Source organism: Rhinolophus sinicus, linkage group LG02, assembly GCF_036562045.2.
Source record: "Rhinolophus sinicus isolate RSC01 linkage group LG02, ASM3656204v1, whole genome shotgun sequence".
In the NCBI taxonomy this organism is placed as follows: domain Eukaryota; kingdom Metazoa; phylum Chordata; class Mammalia; order Chiroptera; family Rhinolophidae; genus Rhinolophus; species Rhinolophus sinicus.
The window spans coordinates 87735144-87752348 of record NC_133752.1 but is presented as its reverse complement, the minus strand read 5'-3'; the positions used below and the strand labels follow the sequence as shown (position 1 = coordinate 87752348).

General features: G+C 39.4%; 1 protein-coding gene across 16 annotated transcripts in view; it reads left to right on the top strand.

The window, feature by feature from the left end:
* Positions 1–9742, top strand: part of BEND7 (BEN domain containing 7) — an 81786-nt gene extending 72044 nt beyond the window's left edge. For 3 of the 16 annotated variants that reach the window (XM_074324775.1, XM_074324771.1, XM_074324761.1), the window contains 2 exons: positions 2878–2931; positions 3885–4615. In XM_074324775.1, coding sequence (XP_074180876.1) covers positions 2878–2931; positions 3885–3967 — 137 coding nt within the window. In that variant the 3' untranslated portion in view covers positions 3968–4615. The other 13 variants (XM_074324772.1, XM_074324763.1, XM_074324773.1 and 10 more) reach the window with 9 other exon arrangements.
* The last annotated feature ends 7463 nt before the right edge of the window (positions 9743–17205 follow it).

The following is a 17205-nucleotide window of genomic DNA, read 5'->3' as shown; positions in this document are numbered from 1 at the left end:
GATTCTTTTAGCATCTGAGAAAGAGGAAGGTTCCTACAGGACCAAACCAACACCGACATATAGTTCAAACCAGACCAGGATGACAGCACATCAGCAGTGACCTACTAACAGGTTTTGTCTCCCAATTTTGTCCTCTCCTCTTACACTTCATTCTCCTCAAGGGCCACAAAAGTGGGACCCCAACAAATGGAAACTAGAGCCACTTGCATTTCCATTGTTGTGCTGATAAGAACTGAGAAGCCTCTCAATACCTCTTGCTCTCCTGCTTTTGGTCTTGATTATTTTCAGTCTAAATGATAGATAGTACAGTGTCTCACAGACATTCCACAACTCCGGCCTTATTTATCATGTTTGTCTCAATTCCTGGAATTAGGTACAGACTCCACCTGGGCAAGCTAATCAACTCACGGGTTAAGAAAGCCCATGCTGCCTCTAGAACAAGGAAGAGCCCCACGCAGCTCTGAAAGGCTGTTATGTGAATCCAAATAGAAATTCATCTGAGGCTCTCATCACGTGTAATAATTTTTTTTTCTGTAACTGGAATGAGTCCTTTCCTGGTCTGGATTTTTATCATTTTCATTAGATTATTTCCTCAGAGCTGAAATCGCAATTTTGTGTGTGCGTTAGCTCTCAGAGTAAAGCTGTCATTGCTATTAAATTTTTATTGGACTTGCTCAATCTTTCCCAAATTCCACAACTTCACTGTCACCACGGAAGAAAGACTGTGAGCTTATTGTTACAGGCAGATGTTACAATTAAATTTAAGTAACCCAGTCATGTTCTTCATCCCTGACACGGAGCCCTGTTGTATTTAGCTAGCATATACATATGTATATATGTATATATATTTATTTACATACATATGTATATTTATTATTATATGTGTGTGTATATATATATATATATTTTTTTTTTTTTTTTTTTTGGTTGTATATGTTCTGTTCTCACTAAAGCACATAATTGCATAGCCTGTTTTTTAAGCCAGGATAACTGAATTACAAAGGGAAGAACAACTTAGGCCCAGAATCAATTTTTGGTATAACTAAATGAAAAGCAATTATACATGTAAAGTGGAGAAAGTTACTGAAGTATAAAATGAACTAGAACTTGGAGGTTTAAAAATTAGCTCATAATGATACATGTGATAGATGTTTGGACTATTAATAGCAAAGAGATTAAGAGCCCAGACACTAACCTGATTCAAATTCTTGGCAGTGTCACTTACTGGCTCTATTGCCTTAGGTACATTTCTTAACCTCTCTATTTCTCAGTTTCCTCATTTGTTAAAATGGGCATAATAACAAACAGACCTACCTTATGGGGTTTTCTAAGGGTTAGATGACACAGTGCATGTAAAATGCTCAGTAAACAGTAAGCATTTAGTAAATGGTAGTGGCTAGCATTGCTATTATTATTATTAGTGAGGAATTTTTTAAATCCTATACAATGAAAAGAAATACCATGTAGTTCATCTACCTATTTAAATTTACTCAAACCAATTGAAAGAAAATAATGTCTTCTAAATATGTTTGTTATTTTTTAAATATATAGAGTAATTTAAAAAAACCGAAGAACAAAATTTGAAATACCTATAAACCTTTCATCCAGAGAGAAACACTGTTAACATTTTAGTATGTCCTGTATTCCATCTATAAGCCTATTTACAAAATTTGGTTCTTACCATTTTTCTTATTGTTTGGCTTGAATGTTTTTGTTATTAAACATTCATCTACAATATCATTTTTAGTGGTTCCTCCGCTTCTCCAACCAAAATTGGTCATGACAATTCTGTCTTTTCTCAGTGTTTTCTCTTTGTGGTGGGTTGAGCAGGTCAGCAGACAGTGTGTCTTTCACTGATGTCAGTGTAGCAATCGGAGGACAAGATGTAAGAGTGTGGACTAGAGTGGAAACCTTTGAGCCCTGATTGTGTTTAAAGCAGTAGCAATAAAAACAAGAGCACCCTGTTAGTTTGCTTCCCACCAACTTAGCAATCCATTGTGATGCAAATGGAAGCCCTCATTTGACTGGCCTTTGCTGCACACGTGCAGAGACCAGAAGGTGGCTACGGGAAGGGCAGGAAACTTCCCACGGGGCCACTAGCCCTGGGACGTAGGAGCACCGCCAAAATTATCCAAATTGCAGTAATGAAATGTCTGACCGTCCACAGCGTGCAGGGGAGAGTGACAAGCCCATCAGTTCTCAGGAGACATATGGGCACCTTCTTTTTATGTATTTAGTGGAAGGTTTTCTGTGACTGAAGGATCTATCTTTTGGGAGACTTTTAAGGAGACTGAAACAGATCAGAGATGAACAAAAGTTTGCTTGCATTTTAAAGATAGACATGACGAATCTTCTGAAGGAACGCTTATTCCTTCTGATTTTCTTTATGATTTAATTGAAGACAACTTAGACTGGCAGCTCTAGAATCTGGATTTCCAGTCACTTCCAAAGAAAGATTCTTTCTCAAGATTTCCTAAGCCTGCCCCACAGGAATGGTTCTGGGGACGACAAGCAAAATTCTACCATAGCAATTCACTGACCTCTGTGCCATCCATGATACTTAAACCACTCATCCCAAATTCTGGGTGGATATTTAAGCCTATGTAAATAAGAGAAAATGAACTGAAATAATCAATGATGGATAGAATAAGGTTCATACGGTAAATAATTTTTACTACAGGAAACTTTATATCATATTAAAAAATATTTTAAAATATTAGTACTAAAACGTGTAATGTGAACCGACTGCAGCTGAAAAGGGAAAAGAAAGGTGAAAACTATCATGTGTACTGGAGTTTTTAAACTGTATGACTGCAGTCAGTAAAATGGATATGTTCCCTGAAATTAATGAGATTTGTGTTTTATGTTTGTAACCAGCAGAGGTAGCTGACGGTGATGAAAGACTGGACGGCATTTCTCTACCACCAACAGGTAAAAACACATTTACATTTTCATCACCCACTGGAAAATACAGCACATGGAAATATTTGCACTGAAAATGTTTTTAACATAAGAGATACAGATGCTTGAGCAAAATGGCTTCTGTGACAGACTTAGACTCTAGTAATCAAAGATCCTCAGTGCCCTGTCGTCAGAGGTATTTTTCACATTGTGAAAAGCTACATTTTTCTCCCACTCTTGTTTCATATTCTTCAAAACTTCAGAACAACAAGTCCTAAGTACTTAGTGTCGCAATATTGTGCCTCAGAAAACCTTAGGACATTAAAAAATATTTTCAGAGGAAATGACATTTCTCTTTAGAACGGGGATCACCAATTTTATGATAAAATTCATGTCCAGTCTGTCCTTTCCCACCTTTCCCGGAAAGGGCTTTGAGAGGCAGTCATTGCTTTTCACAGACTGGGTACCCAGGGAGGACTGTTTTAACTGAGTGACTCAGGAAGCCAAGCCATCTAGCATGGGGGGCACATTGCTAATGTTCTAATCAGATTGGCCGAATGCAGCATTTCAGTGAAGCATCTGCCACAATATTAAGCCAGAGAGACTCTGAATTCACATATTTGACTCTCAAGTGACACTTCTGACCCTGGCCTCCTGCCTCTGCCTGGGTTCACACCTGAGAGCCTGAGGGACAGGTGTCTGATCAGTGAGCCATGTGGCCAGCAATTGAATCCCTCCATTCGCCTCAGGACTCTTTATTGACTGCCCCCAGTCAATACCTGAAGAGAATACCTGAAAATTATCTGCCCACAAAAGCCAGATGCGCCCCCAAAACCCTCAAGTAAAAAAGCTCAACTCAGTGTTTTCTCTAGATTTGGGCTGGTAAATTTTAAATGCAGTTCAGCAAACATGAATGGAGTAGCTAGTCTGTGTAGGCACTCTCCTAGCTCATGTGTTCACTGATGGCATGTACTCTGTGACAGCACCCCACGCAGTGAACACAGGTGCAGGACAGACGTATGTTACTGAACTTCAGAGCAACGAGAAAGCTCAACCATGTAAATGATAAAGTGCTTTCTGTCACTGAGTAACCAAGCAACAGATCGAAGGATAAATGAAATGAGCTGCACAGTGCAAAAAGGGCCTGCTTATATCAAGTTCTTACTGTATACAGTCATTATGTAAAAGGGGGTTCTCTTCTTGTTTGCCAATGTTTCCACACTTATGAATCAAGAGAATTGAAATGCATGATCTCTATTGTTCCTTCCCATTCTGTCATCCTAATATCAGGACCACTCATATTAGCCATGTTCTTATCACCCCTGGCCCACTCCCAGTGGAAGCATGAGCTACAACAAGTAATGAACTTGTGCACTTCGGGAGGCCCTTTGGGGGAATACCACGCTGCTCTGGTCGGGCTTTCCAGGTTTCCTCCCCTCTTTCCCGTTGCCCCAGGGCAATTGCACTGCCGGTCTTCGCTGTCATCTGACACAGTGGGCTTTTAAAAATCATTACTTGAGAAATTATTACGGTTTGTTCCCCTTTGCATTTTCCTGTCTGAAGATGAAGGCAAAGAGATGTTTCAGATGAGAACATTGAACACGGGGGTGGTAAAACCACCTCACGGAACTGAAAAGAGTTTCAAGGAATCTGAGGTAGAAGGAATGTTAGAGATCATCTAGTCCCATTCCTTCTTTTTATCCAGTCCTTTTATTTTACAGGTAAAAAAGCCTGAGGCCCAGAAACACTAAATGACTTTCTCAAGGTCTCACAGCTGGTTGGTGCCTGGCCAGAGCGCAGGCCTCTCGACTTCCAGCCAGTACATCGCATAGCTTTCTCATACCAAAGCCAAAGCCAGCTTTTCTCTGCATGTTTCTTAAAGATCCTAAGAGTTTTGATGGATGCACTAATCCCTGTAGGATTCCATTTCAGTGTCTCCCAGTCTCCACAATTAGAATGTCCATAGTAAGTCCCCCTGAAATCCACTGAGGCTTAAAACTCCTGGAATTCTTTCTCAAATCTTGCCCAAGCCTGTGAGGTCATGACAAAGAAAAGGAGTAAGAACCCCTGCAGGTCTTTTCACTAGACTATTGATAGATATTTGATCAAATTCCTAAACAACATGAAAAATAATATAGTTCATCATTTAGAAAAGGGGAAAAGAAGTCACAGATTAGTGCCCACATTTTGCACTACTGAAATAACCCTGATTAGACTAGCCTGTCTCTTGATTGCCACGGAAGTGACACCCCAGTTTGGTGGCTTCTCTGAATACAAGGCGACTACTAATCCCTCCTTCCTCATGTGCACCCCAAGGAGACTGTCCGAGAGGTGAATCCCACCTTTCTTGCACAAGGAGCTTCATTCTGGGATTTGAGACTCACTTATCGTGTTTGTCTGAGCTGGCAACAGTTGATCCTTTTAAAAGACTTTCCAATGCCTTTATTAGCTTTGCAAAGTCTTTTTTTCCTTCCAAATTTGCGTGTATTGAGGAGGGTGGGGAAAGATATAAATCCTTAGTGTTTCTGTGAACCAGAATCAACCAGGTCAGGGCAGTCAAATTACATTTGTTTCAATCCATTACATTTATGCAAATTTCTATGAAGTGCGATCAGACAAAACGGTGAATGTTTAAATAAAAACAAAATTTATTATAGTAAAAGACACCTTGCTATTAGTCTTCCTTAAAATTCTTCCCCTCTCTTCGAACACATATATCCCATCATTCTTGCCACTTTCTGAGGCAGTTCTGGAAGTCCTCTTTCGTGTCTTTAGTTGCGTTGTTGTGGCTGCCTCGATGTCTCGAATCATTTTGACTTTGGGGAAAAACCAGAAGTAGCATGGTGCCAGATCCATTGAATAAGGTGGATGATGACACACCATAATGTTTTCTTTGACAGAAATTGCCATATACCAGAAGTGATGTGTGACACGGAGCGTTGTCATGATGGAGGATGAAGTACAGCACACTTTAAAACACACCTTCTCTCAACCGTAGCTCACACCCGACCGACTGCACCGGACAAGTTGAAACTTGTCACACACTGTTACTAAGGCTCGACAGGCCACTTCCCATTATTGAAAATACCCGCCTTTCTGTTGGATGACACTTGGCAGCAGCATTCACCGTATGTTTTGATCACAACGAAAGGCTCCGTGTCACATATCACTTCTGGTATGGCAACTTCTGTCAAATAAAAACATTACAGTGTGTCCTCATCCACCTTCTTCACCGGATCTGGCACTGTGAGACTTCTGGCTCTTCCCCAAAGTCAAAATGACCATGAAAGGTAAACGTTTTGAATCGATTCAGGATATCAAGGCAGCCATGACAGCACAACTAAAGACACTCATGAAAGAGGACTTCCAGAACTGCCTTGGAAAGTGGCAAGAACAATGGGATAAGTGTATTCAAAGTGAGGGGGAGTATTTTGAAGGAGATTCAAGGGCAATGTGTCTTTTACTGTAATTTTTTTTTTTAAATTTAAACATTAACCGTATTTTTTGATCAGGCATTGTATATGTCTAGTTTTAACAAAAATGGATACAGATTTTATGGTGAAAAACCTATTTTAATTTATTTTTCCTCAACCTTGTCAGTGAACATTTTTTAGCAGCTCCCAGATATCCGCACTGTGTTAGGTCCTGGTGAACAAATGCCCGCCCTCAGCGAGTCCCCAGACCAGTGTGAGAGGCAGAGGCCATGACACACTGCAGTGCAGGTGTGGAGAGAGTGCTCTGATAACCACAAAAAGCCACCCAGGATTTGGGAACAATCTGTGGTGGGATAAGAAAAGAGTATAGAGAAAATAAAATCGTAACGGTGCTTTCTAAAATTTAATAAGGAGGCTTCTGAATTTGAAATAGAGTACTGCAGAGCTCATCTGGGCTTAGCAGTTTTTGTCATAAATTAGCATTTTTTATATACTTCTTAAAAATTAAGAAACTAAAATATAAGGAAAATTTAAATTAATTTTACCACCCAGAGACTACCATTATTGGGTGTCTTTTCCCCAGACTTTTCTCTATATTTATTTGATTTACACAGTGGAGATCAAATACATAAAATTCTGTTTCCTGAGTTTTGTTTTTTAACCTAACAAGCATTTTCCATTTTATTACAAATTTTCATACACATTATCTTAATAGTTGCATGATTTTCAGTTTTACAGGTAAATCATATTTTTATCTAGTCATTTTCTATTGGATAACATATGGACATACTCTAATAATAGCATACATTCATGGGCTTTCTTGTAAAAATAACATTACAAATGTCTAATAGCTGAAATTGCTCATTTACCACAACTAAAGCCTTGGCTAAACATTAGTGATTTAAGTATTAAACACGGACACCTCACCAACAATGTTCTTCATTTACCCAAAATATCTACCTCTAGCCATGTCATAAAAAAGTGTGCAACTCTCCTTTAGAGAAGTGGTTCCCCTTCATTTTCTTGTCTCTATTATAGGTAATATATTTGACACCAGGAGAGAAAACACGGAAGACACAGAGCCAGATTTCACTGCCTAGACTTCCATTTAGTGACACTGTTCATTAGCATATGTACCTCTTCCGTGTGAAATTTCCTCAAAGACCCGCGTTAGCATTTCAGGTCACTGCAAAGTGTGAGTGTTCTGTGAGGTTCACCCATCCTGTTTGCATCGTTTTCATATACTATCTTTGTATTCTGTGATAATCAAGCCTCTAATTTGGTATAAGATTTTTTACAATCATTTTTATAGTTGATTTCTCACCCTTTAAGTCCAACATCTGATCCAATTGGTTCATTGCCCATTAAAAAGAAGCAGCTCTCTCTTCCCTTTTTCTTTTTTTAAAAAAATATAACCTCAATGTGAATATTTGGAGTTTTGAAGCATATTTGTTTTAACTTAAATTGTTTAGACACAACGTAAAGGAGACTGGCTCTTACTAATAGTGAGGGAGGAGTTGTGAACGCCAAGCTAGTTGGCCCTTCATCAGCTTAAAGGATGAAAAAGATGTTTTGGGAGACAGGATAATTCTGAGTTATTAGATAAAATAATTTGTGACATTAATCCCCCCCCAAAAAATAACTATTTGTAACTGAATAGGTGCAATACATATATGATCTCTTAGGAGAAAAAAACCTTTCACGTAGGTTGTGTCCACACAGTAACAAAAAGCTCATAAAAAGGTGAGAAACTGAAAAAAAAAAAAAAAAAAAGATGGGAAACTCCAAGTAACCTGTTATCTACAGGATACCTAACAACTATTTTAACAGATGGTTTTAACTGAGTGAGTGGTTCAGTGTTTCGGCATTGTGTGGCAACCAGCCACAAATGTATTTAATTAATATTATGTATTTTACTTTGTTCTTGTACACTTTACACTCCACTTTATATAAAACCGATGAATTAAAATCTGGATTCATTTTAAAGATATATCATGCCATGTGGGTATTTGTTTTACAGAAACATTTCTCCAATAAGTTGGTAAATTTAAAATGGCATTTTATTTAGAAACATCGCATTTATACCTCATTTATTGCATAAAGCAAATTACCTTGAATCTTTGGCACTTGACCCAAAGGCCAAAATTTGGCTTGAAAGACATTTGAACTAGAAACAGCAAACCCCAGGGAGTAGAAAAGAAGAAAAGCTGTGCTGCTGTTTAACGCATTTCCCTAGCACTTACTTCATCAAGTCATACAGTGTTAGAACCCAGAGTTGTTGTAGCTGTCCCTTAGTCCCACCCCCTCATTTTGCAGGTGTGGCAGCTGAGGGGTGAGGAGTGAGGTTGCCCAGGACGAGGTAATCCATCAGGATGGGCCCGGGCGGGCCTAGCACCTAAATGCCTTTCTCCCCTGTCCAAGGTACTTGTGCCATATCACACTGAACAGCTAAGCCTGAGCTCGGAGGGGAGCTCTGCGATGAATCAGTTTTCCACTGGAGGCCAGCTCATCAACTGAAGATTACAGGAGGCATCCCTGTTAGGTGACAAAGCTGGTTCCATCCAACTGCTAGACAGCTACATCTCGTATACTCGTATGTGAGTGTGTTTGTCTCCTTTTTGAAGCTAGCAGGAAGGTTTAGCGCAATTGTTTCCATCACTCCCTTAGTTAGCCTTTTACATTTGAGGCCAGCGAGTAACCCCTCCTCTGAAACCACTTCCTCTGCTCATCAAATATTTGAAGTGCTGTGAACCAGGGCTTTTGTTTTTCTGCAGCATATGTTTTAAAACTTGTCTGCTGCCTCTCAGCAGGAAACATTTCTCAAGGGAATTGAAAAGATTAATTAGTGACCTTTCAACTCTATTAAAATAAGATGACTATGTCGCTAATAAAGGTAGAAACATTCACCTTACAACTGTGGCCTCTGTTAAATATACACCACGAATCTTCAAAGTACTTCCTTCCAAGACTGGGCAACAACTTGAAGTTTTCACCACTTTAGTGGGGGTGGGGGTTGTTCAACTCACACGTATGTGCAATGGATCCCCCAGTTGGAAATACATATCATAAAAGTGCAAGAGTGAAATCATATTTTGTAAATTAAAATTGTATTTGTGTTTACTTACTGTGACTACTGTTCAGACTTTATTCAGAAATCCTTTTTATAGGCTTTCTTAGCAAAAACAAAAAAAAGAATATTCCATATCTATGAATAATGTCTCAATCTTCTGTATATATGTTTTATTAATATGTAAATATTTAGATTTTTAAAAAATTACTATGTTCTTTAAAAAGATTCAACGCAAGGCTAGTTGTGAAAATGGTGTATAACATTGTGTTGTGTTACCAACCCCCAAGATGCTCCTGATGTCCGTTCTGGAAGAATACAATAAATTACTTTAATTGAACGTGCCTATTTCGTGCCTGTGTTTGTCCTCCTGTGTTTATGAAGAGGAGTCAATGCTGGACATTAATTAAAACGTATTTATTATTACTCTGCTGATCTTACACAGGAATTTCTATCTCCTCAGGAAGTAAATTTAAAAAAACAAAAAACAAACTAGATTGCTACCAGAAAGGGCGTCTTCAGAGGTAGAAAGTCACAGGCTCTGCCTGGTAGTCAGATCAATGTCTGTAGGAAGTCCCCCAGTAACACTTAAGCATTAAGCACTGATATACTTGAAGCCTAATTTTAAATGAATTAGGTAGCTTTATAATCTTCACTTACAAGGTTAAGCCCTGCTTCTATGGAAACAACACATCAGAAGGACAAATCAATCTTCTTTAATGCCAAGTGCCTGTAAAATCATAATCGCTTTACTCTCCCCTCTGACCACAGGAGGGCGCTACTCCTCATTGGGTACTTGCCCCCATTCCACAGGCCTTCCCAGCCCCCCAGCCAAGAGCGCCGCCCCCAGATTGTCCACTCTGTCAGCGCTTCTCTTCAGGGTCTGGTTCTGGGGCCCTCATTTCAGTAGGCTCTGGGCTACTCCGCAGCTGTGAGGAGAGGTGGCGTAGGGTGGTGGGGAGTAGAAGCTCCATAAGAAAGCAGCTGGCTTGCAGAAGTAGAAAATCTAAACTACAGGCAGTCTTTCCAGTACCCACACCTCTGGGAAGCTGGGAGCCTGGCACCAGCCTGCCCTCCTGCCACAATGCTCCCCAGGCTTCATGTGGCCCTGTGTGCCATGCTATTATTTGTAAGGGGGCCTATGTCACGTTAGTTGACCCAAAGCCCTTGGGATGCCCTTGCTCCCACACGCTGGCTAAGATCTGTGCTTTATGTCACCTGGCTGACAGCCCTAAAGGGCTTTCCAATCCAGCGTGAGGGGACCCAATTCCACCACAGGAGGCTCCACCAGAAGAGGGACTGTTTGTGATCTCGTAGAGGAAAAGCTCACACACCTGCCCCTGTCGTCGCCCCTCCTATAGGCCCAGCCATATGGAGTGAGATTGCAATCCGTACAGGGCTTGGGACCAGGCAAGAGGAAGACCCGTCAGTGCCATAGCCAGGGAGGTTGGCTGGGGGCCAACCACTTGGTCTTGTGTGCGGGGGGGAGCTGGGAAGGCATGGGGGACCACGGAAGCCTCCTAAGTGAGAAGTATGATGGGATTCATATGCTATATTGCTCCATCTGGCTGAAGTGGGGAACATTCGCGGGAGGACAAGCCTAAAGCAAGGAGTCCATGAAGAAGCAGTTGGAATAGCTAGGGGTAGATCAAGAAGGCCCAAGAGGATAAAACTCCAAATGCCCAAGAAGCATAAGAAAGAATCAACAGGACCTGGTGACCAACCAGCCTGGGCTGGAGGAGGGTGGTGCAGCTTTAGGGAAGAGGGAGGGTGTCAGAGCTGACCCACAAGTCTCTGGCTGGGGAACCACATGGGTGTTATTTGCACACTTGCAAAGACTGGGAACATGGGGAGGAGCAATTTGGAGAAGGATGGCACACGAGTTCAGGTTCAGATATTACTCCATTCATTCATTCACAAGCATTTGCTGGACACTTAGGGTATGCCTGGCATCGTGCTGGGGGCCAAGTACAGCAGTCATAGCACTCACTCCCATAATCACACATGGCATGTGACCCTTGGGAGGGAACACTGGCAGTAAGGCACATTGTGTTCCTGAACTATTAATAAATAACGCAACTTACGCTTGGTATCTTTGTCCCAAACTAGAGGCAGTCAAGATTTGATGCACCATTCATCCCACATAATTCAAGTCTCCACTAAATTTCATTGTCACAGAGGAGTCTGTAACTATCCGGTCACAAGTAGCCATGACTCTCCATCATGTCACAGTCGTTTAGTTCCTTCATGTCACTTAACACTCTCAGAAATTGTCTTGCTTATTTATGTGGTTGTTTATCATCTGGTTTTCCTCCGGAATCTAAGCCTCACGATGTCAGGGATCTTATCTGTAATAAGGCCATTAAGATTTCAGGCCTTGGTGAAGATATATTTCAGGAGCCCCACTTCCCCCCTTCCCCAGCAAGTGGACTGGGACAAAGGAGGAGTGTTTACTAGTACACACCCTCCCTTCCTCCCTGGCCCATAGTCTTCTATCACGTGCACTTCATTTGTCCCTATGTTGCCACTCTTCATAAATGGTGGCAAACTTGTGTCAATGGATCCACCAAAAAAATACTGGCTATACTCCATGAAGATCTGATACTAGTGATTCACAGCAACACTTCAAATTTACACAAGTCAACACCTTCTGTATTTTGTAACCTCAAAAACACCCCTAGAATATATATACAGAGGGTGCCAAAAGACTATACATATTTTAAGAAAGAAAAACTGTATTAAAATTGTAATAACATACACCGATAACAAAAGATGAATACAAATCACGTTTGACTTCTGCAATTACAAGATGTGCTCAAAGTGGTTACTATCAGCATCCAGATACTTCTAATGATGGCGAACTACTTCTTGAGCAATGTTGACCAGTGTCCATTTGTATACATTTTTTGGCACCCCCGGTATATACACATATGTATATCTGTATGTTTATTATTTATTTATTACCGTTTTATTACAGGGAAATTAAATGAATGTAAGAGTCAATGAAAAAGCCAAAGAATGATCTAGAAATGGAGCCTCAGTGGGACAGCCCACAGAACACTGTGCTTTTGCACATACTGATGTCCCAGACAGACTGGGTACTCAAGGGCCTTTTGCCATTTTTATCTGTTAATTCTGAGAAATTGAAGGGTATGTTAAACCTAAACCTGGAAACTAAACGACTTTAGATAATTCCTTTGAAATACTTTCCACACAGCTGCGAGCGTCAGCTGGTCAGAAACCAGCTCTCTTGACTTCCAGTGTTGCCGACTCTCCACCACGATGCTGTAACAGACTCAAAATGTGGAGGGCCCTCGATGTGATAGGAGAGAAAAATCAATTTTCCAAAGGAAATTGAGTATCCTAAATTGGTTCAATGAAGTAGTGGACCAATTGCATATTCTGGTAGAGAAACTACTTTCTGCTATTCTCTAGCAATGGCAGGAGAAAGAGAATGTTATAATAAATGGCACTTACTCTATGTTACTGAATTAAGCATCCTCCAAAAGTGATGTTTCTAACCACTGGATATGAAAAATCATAAGTGACTCAATTAACGACCCCCATGCTAACCCACCCCCCTGTTGTAATGAACATGGTAATATGGACCTGTCCTTCAGAGAAACGTTTCACTGGTGTGAGACAATGCCACCTTCCTCCAATCCTACCTGTCACCTATAACACCAACCTACAGCTATGGGCGACTTGGACTCTTATTAAGATTGTGTTTGTTTCTGTGGTTTATGTCATGTACTGTTCAAATGTGTTTGTCCCTCCTACCCACGTACAGTGTTCCCTGGGAGCGATAACCACAGCTGGTCTTTCCCTTCCTGCGGCCCTATGGGACTGGCTCACCAGTCATGGCGATGGGCATTATTAAATGTCAGATTGACTCCTGACCATATTAAGAGACAGGAGCCGAAATGCACCTTTATCGCGTCTAGGCTAGCACTATAATACACAGCTTTAGAAATTGAACAAAAGGAATGAAGAGGTGGGGGGAGTTGACAAAATTAGTCTGAATTCGTTTGAAAGATGGAATACAGGAGAAAAGCCAAGAAATGCTGTAAAAATTGTGAGAGGGACTTGGTGCTTTCCCCTCTTTCCCCCATTTAAAGATATTAACCTACAAAAATTGAAGCTGTGGTTTTGGTACAAGAATAGATAGGTCAAGAAAACAGAATAGAAATTTAAGGAAAAAAAATGTGTCACTATAAACATATAGCATATATTAGAGGTATTGTAATAACAAAGAGGTCCAAAAATAAAATGACTCAAATGAAATACAATTTTTTTCTCTAACTCATAATAGCTCAGAAGTGGGTGGGTGGGCCAGTGGTGCTAGACAGCTCTACTCCATGAGGTCATCTGGAAACCCAGTTGCATCCATCTTATTGTTCTGCTGCCCCCTAGGAGATATCCACGTTCACGTGGTCAGAGCTGGCTCACCAGCATGCATCTGTAGCTAAGCCCAAGGGCAGGGGGGAAGGATAATGGAGGGGTAACAATTTCCTTATGAAAACATGACCTCGGGGTTACATACATCACTTCTGCTTACATCCCTTTGGCTACACTTAGCACCACAGGAAACTAGGAAACATAGTCTCTAGCTGGGTGGCTACATGCCCAGCTAGAACTTTTTATTCTATCACTGTCAGGAGGAGAGGGAGAACAGATAATGGGAATGATTAGACGTTGGTACCACAGGTGCCATTTTAATTGGTGGGAAAGGATGAATTGTCCAATAAATAGTGTTGAGAAAAATTAGCTAGCCATTTGTAAAAATAAGTTTATACATATACAAAAATTAACTCAAAGTGGATTATAGACCTAGATATAAAAGCTAAAACTATAAAACTCTTAGAAGAAAACAAACAAGTAAATCTTCATTCTTTTGGGTTAGGCAATGGTTTCTTAGATATGACACTAAAAGCACATGTGTCAAAAGAAAAATAGATGAACTAGACATCATAGAAATGAGAAACTTCTGTGTTTTAAAGGACATGAAGAAAGTGAAGAGACAACTCATACAAGAACGTATTTGCAAATCATGTATGTAATAAAGTACTTGTACATAGAATATTTAAAGAACTTTTACATCTCAAAAATAAAAAGACAAGGAGCAGCCAGATGGCTCAGTTGGTTAGAGCACAAGCTCTGGACAACAGGGTTGCCAGTTCAATTCCCACATGGGATGGTGGGCTTCGCCCCCTGCAACTAAAGATTGAAAATGGTGACTGGACTTGGAGCTGAGCTGTGCCCTCCACAACTAGACTGAGCGACAACTACTTGGAGCTGATGGGCCCTGGAGAAACACACTGTCCCCCAATATTCCCCAGTAAAATCTTACAAAATTAAAAATAAAAAGACAACCCAACTTAAAAACGGGCAAAAGAACAGCCTGTTCTACAGAGAAGATCTATATATGGCCAAATGGCCAACAGACTGAAAAGCATATGAAAAGAGGCTCAACATCATTAGTCATTAGGGAAATGCAAATCAAAACCACAATGAGATACCGCCTCACCTCACATCTATGAAGATGGCTATAATCAAAATGACAGATGATAACAAGTGTTGGTGAGAATGTGGAGAAACTGGATGCTCAGACATTGCTGGTGGGAATGTACGATGGCACAGGCTCTTTAGACAAGATTGGCAGCTCCTCAAAAAGTTAAACATAGAGTTACCATATGACCCAGCAACTACACTCCTAGGTATATGCCCAAGAGAACTGAAAACATATCTGCACACAAAGACTTGTACATGAATGTTCAGAGCAGCATTATTCACAATAGCCAAAAAGTGGAAACATCCTGAATACCTATCAACTGATGAATGGACAAACATAATGTGGTCTATCCATGCAATGAAGTATTATTCAGCAAAAAAAAAAAGGGAATGAAGCACTGATACATGCTAACATGGACGGACCTTGAAAACATTACATTATGTGAAAGAAACAAGATACAAAGGCCAAATATTCTCTGATTCTATTTATATGGAATGTCCTGAATAGGCAAATCCATAGAGGCAGGAAATAATTCATATTATCCCGGGAGAGGGAGTAGTAATGGGGAGTACAGGGTTTCTAATGGGTACAGGGTTTCTTTTTGGAATGATAAAAATGTTCTAAATTTAGATAATGGATATAGCGGCACAAATCTGTGAATATATTATTAAAATCCACTGAGTTACACACTTTAAAAGGGTATAGCATGTGAATTATATCTCAATAAAGTAGTTATTAAAAGTAATAAGAGTTAGACCTTTCTACCTTACTCTATATGTGGCAGTTGATTCCAGATGTTTCAAGGATTTAAGTAAAAATCATAAAAATGCTAGAAAACATTTAAATTAATATTTATAATAAGCTCATAATAATGAGAAGATAAAGGATTTCCCAAATATGAGGCCACAGGGAGAAATTATCAAGTAAAGATTAATTCATTTTATTAACTAAAAATTTTAAATCACACTTCAAAAATTTTACAAAATTAAATAGCACATGACAAAATGAGAAAAATATCTGCAGAATAAATGTTTTTAAGAAAAAGTATACTTATTACATATCCAACTCTCATAAATCAAATGGCCAATAAACATTGAAATACTAAATTAAACCAAGAAATACAAATTTTAAAAGGAGTAAGGAATATTTTAGTTATTCAGTTGGCAACATTTGAAAGAAAAGAGGCACCAGAGTTTCCTGTGAGGAAGGGAACTCCTATACACTGACAGACATGTTAATTGGTACAATATTTCTGAGGGCAGTTTGCAAAACAAATCAAATTTGTTTGAAACCTTTGACCCAGCAATTCTACTTGAAGGAATCTATCTGAAACAAAAAAGATTTGCCCAAAGATTAAGCTACAGGGTGTTCATCACAACATAGTTTAAATTGTAAAATAATTTTAAAATGAATACATCCAATAATAGTTTAAATTATAATACCTCCTTAACATGGAATGCTATGCAGCCATTTTAAGCGGTTTACATAGAGACCCACAGTCAATTAGATTGAAAAAGCAGGTCACAGGACAATAGGTACAGCAGGATCTTTTTTCTTTTGAATACACTAACTCATAGAAAATTCTAAGAGCACAACACCAAACCATTGATGATGGCTACGTCTGGAGGGTGAGATCATGGGTACTTTTACATTTTCTTTCTGTTGTTTGCCTAAATTAATATTTCTGTAATGAACATGTGTTGCTTTCACAATGAGAAAGTTATTTTTTAATAATGTAGAAGAATATTTAATGGCATGGAGAAATGTCCATAATATATTTACTGCTAAATAGTATGTTCAGCTTGATCACATTTTTTTTATTTCAGAAACACATTTTTTTATAAAGTTCGATTTCATTGTAATTGTGAGTAACTACAAACACCGACAAATTGCAGCATATCCAAAACATATATGCCAACAGCCACTGACAGTTTTAACAAGGTGCAGACGATGTGTTAATTAACCATCAGCCTGATGGATTTTGTAAAAAAAAATTTATACATATATACAGTAAAAAAAGAACAGAAAGAAGTTGTTAACAGTGGTTTCTGGGTGGTAAAATTATATGTGATTTAAAAAATTATTTGTGTAAGTTTTCTAAAACATGTATCGTTTTTAAAATAAATAAATAAAGGTAAAGGAAGAAAGAGGCTCAGTGGTCTACATATCTGCATATATGTAATACTCGCCGCTTGGATACTGTTAGCAATACCTGAAATATAGATGTAAACTTTTGTAATATAGGCTTTTTAAATATCACAAGTGCTAGTGAAAACTTCAGCTTGTTACTC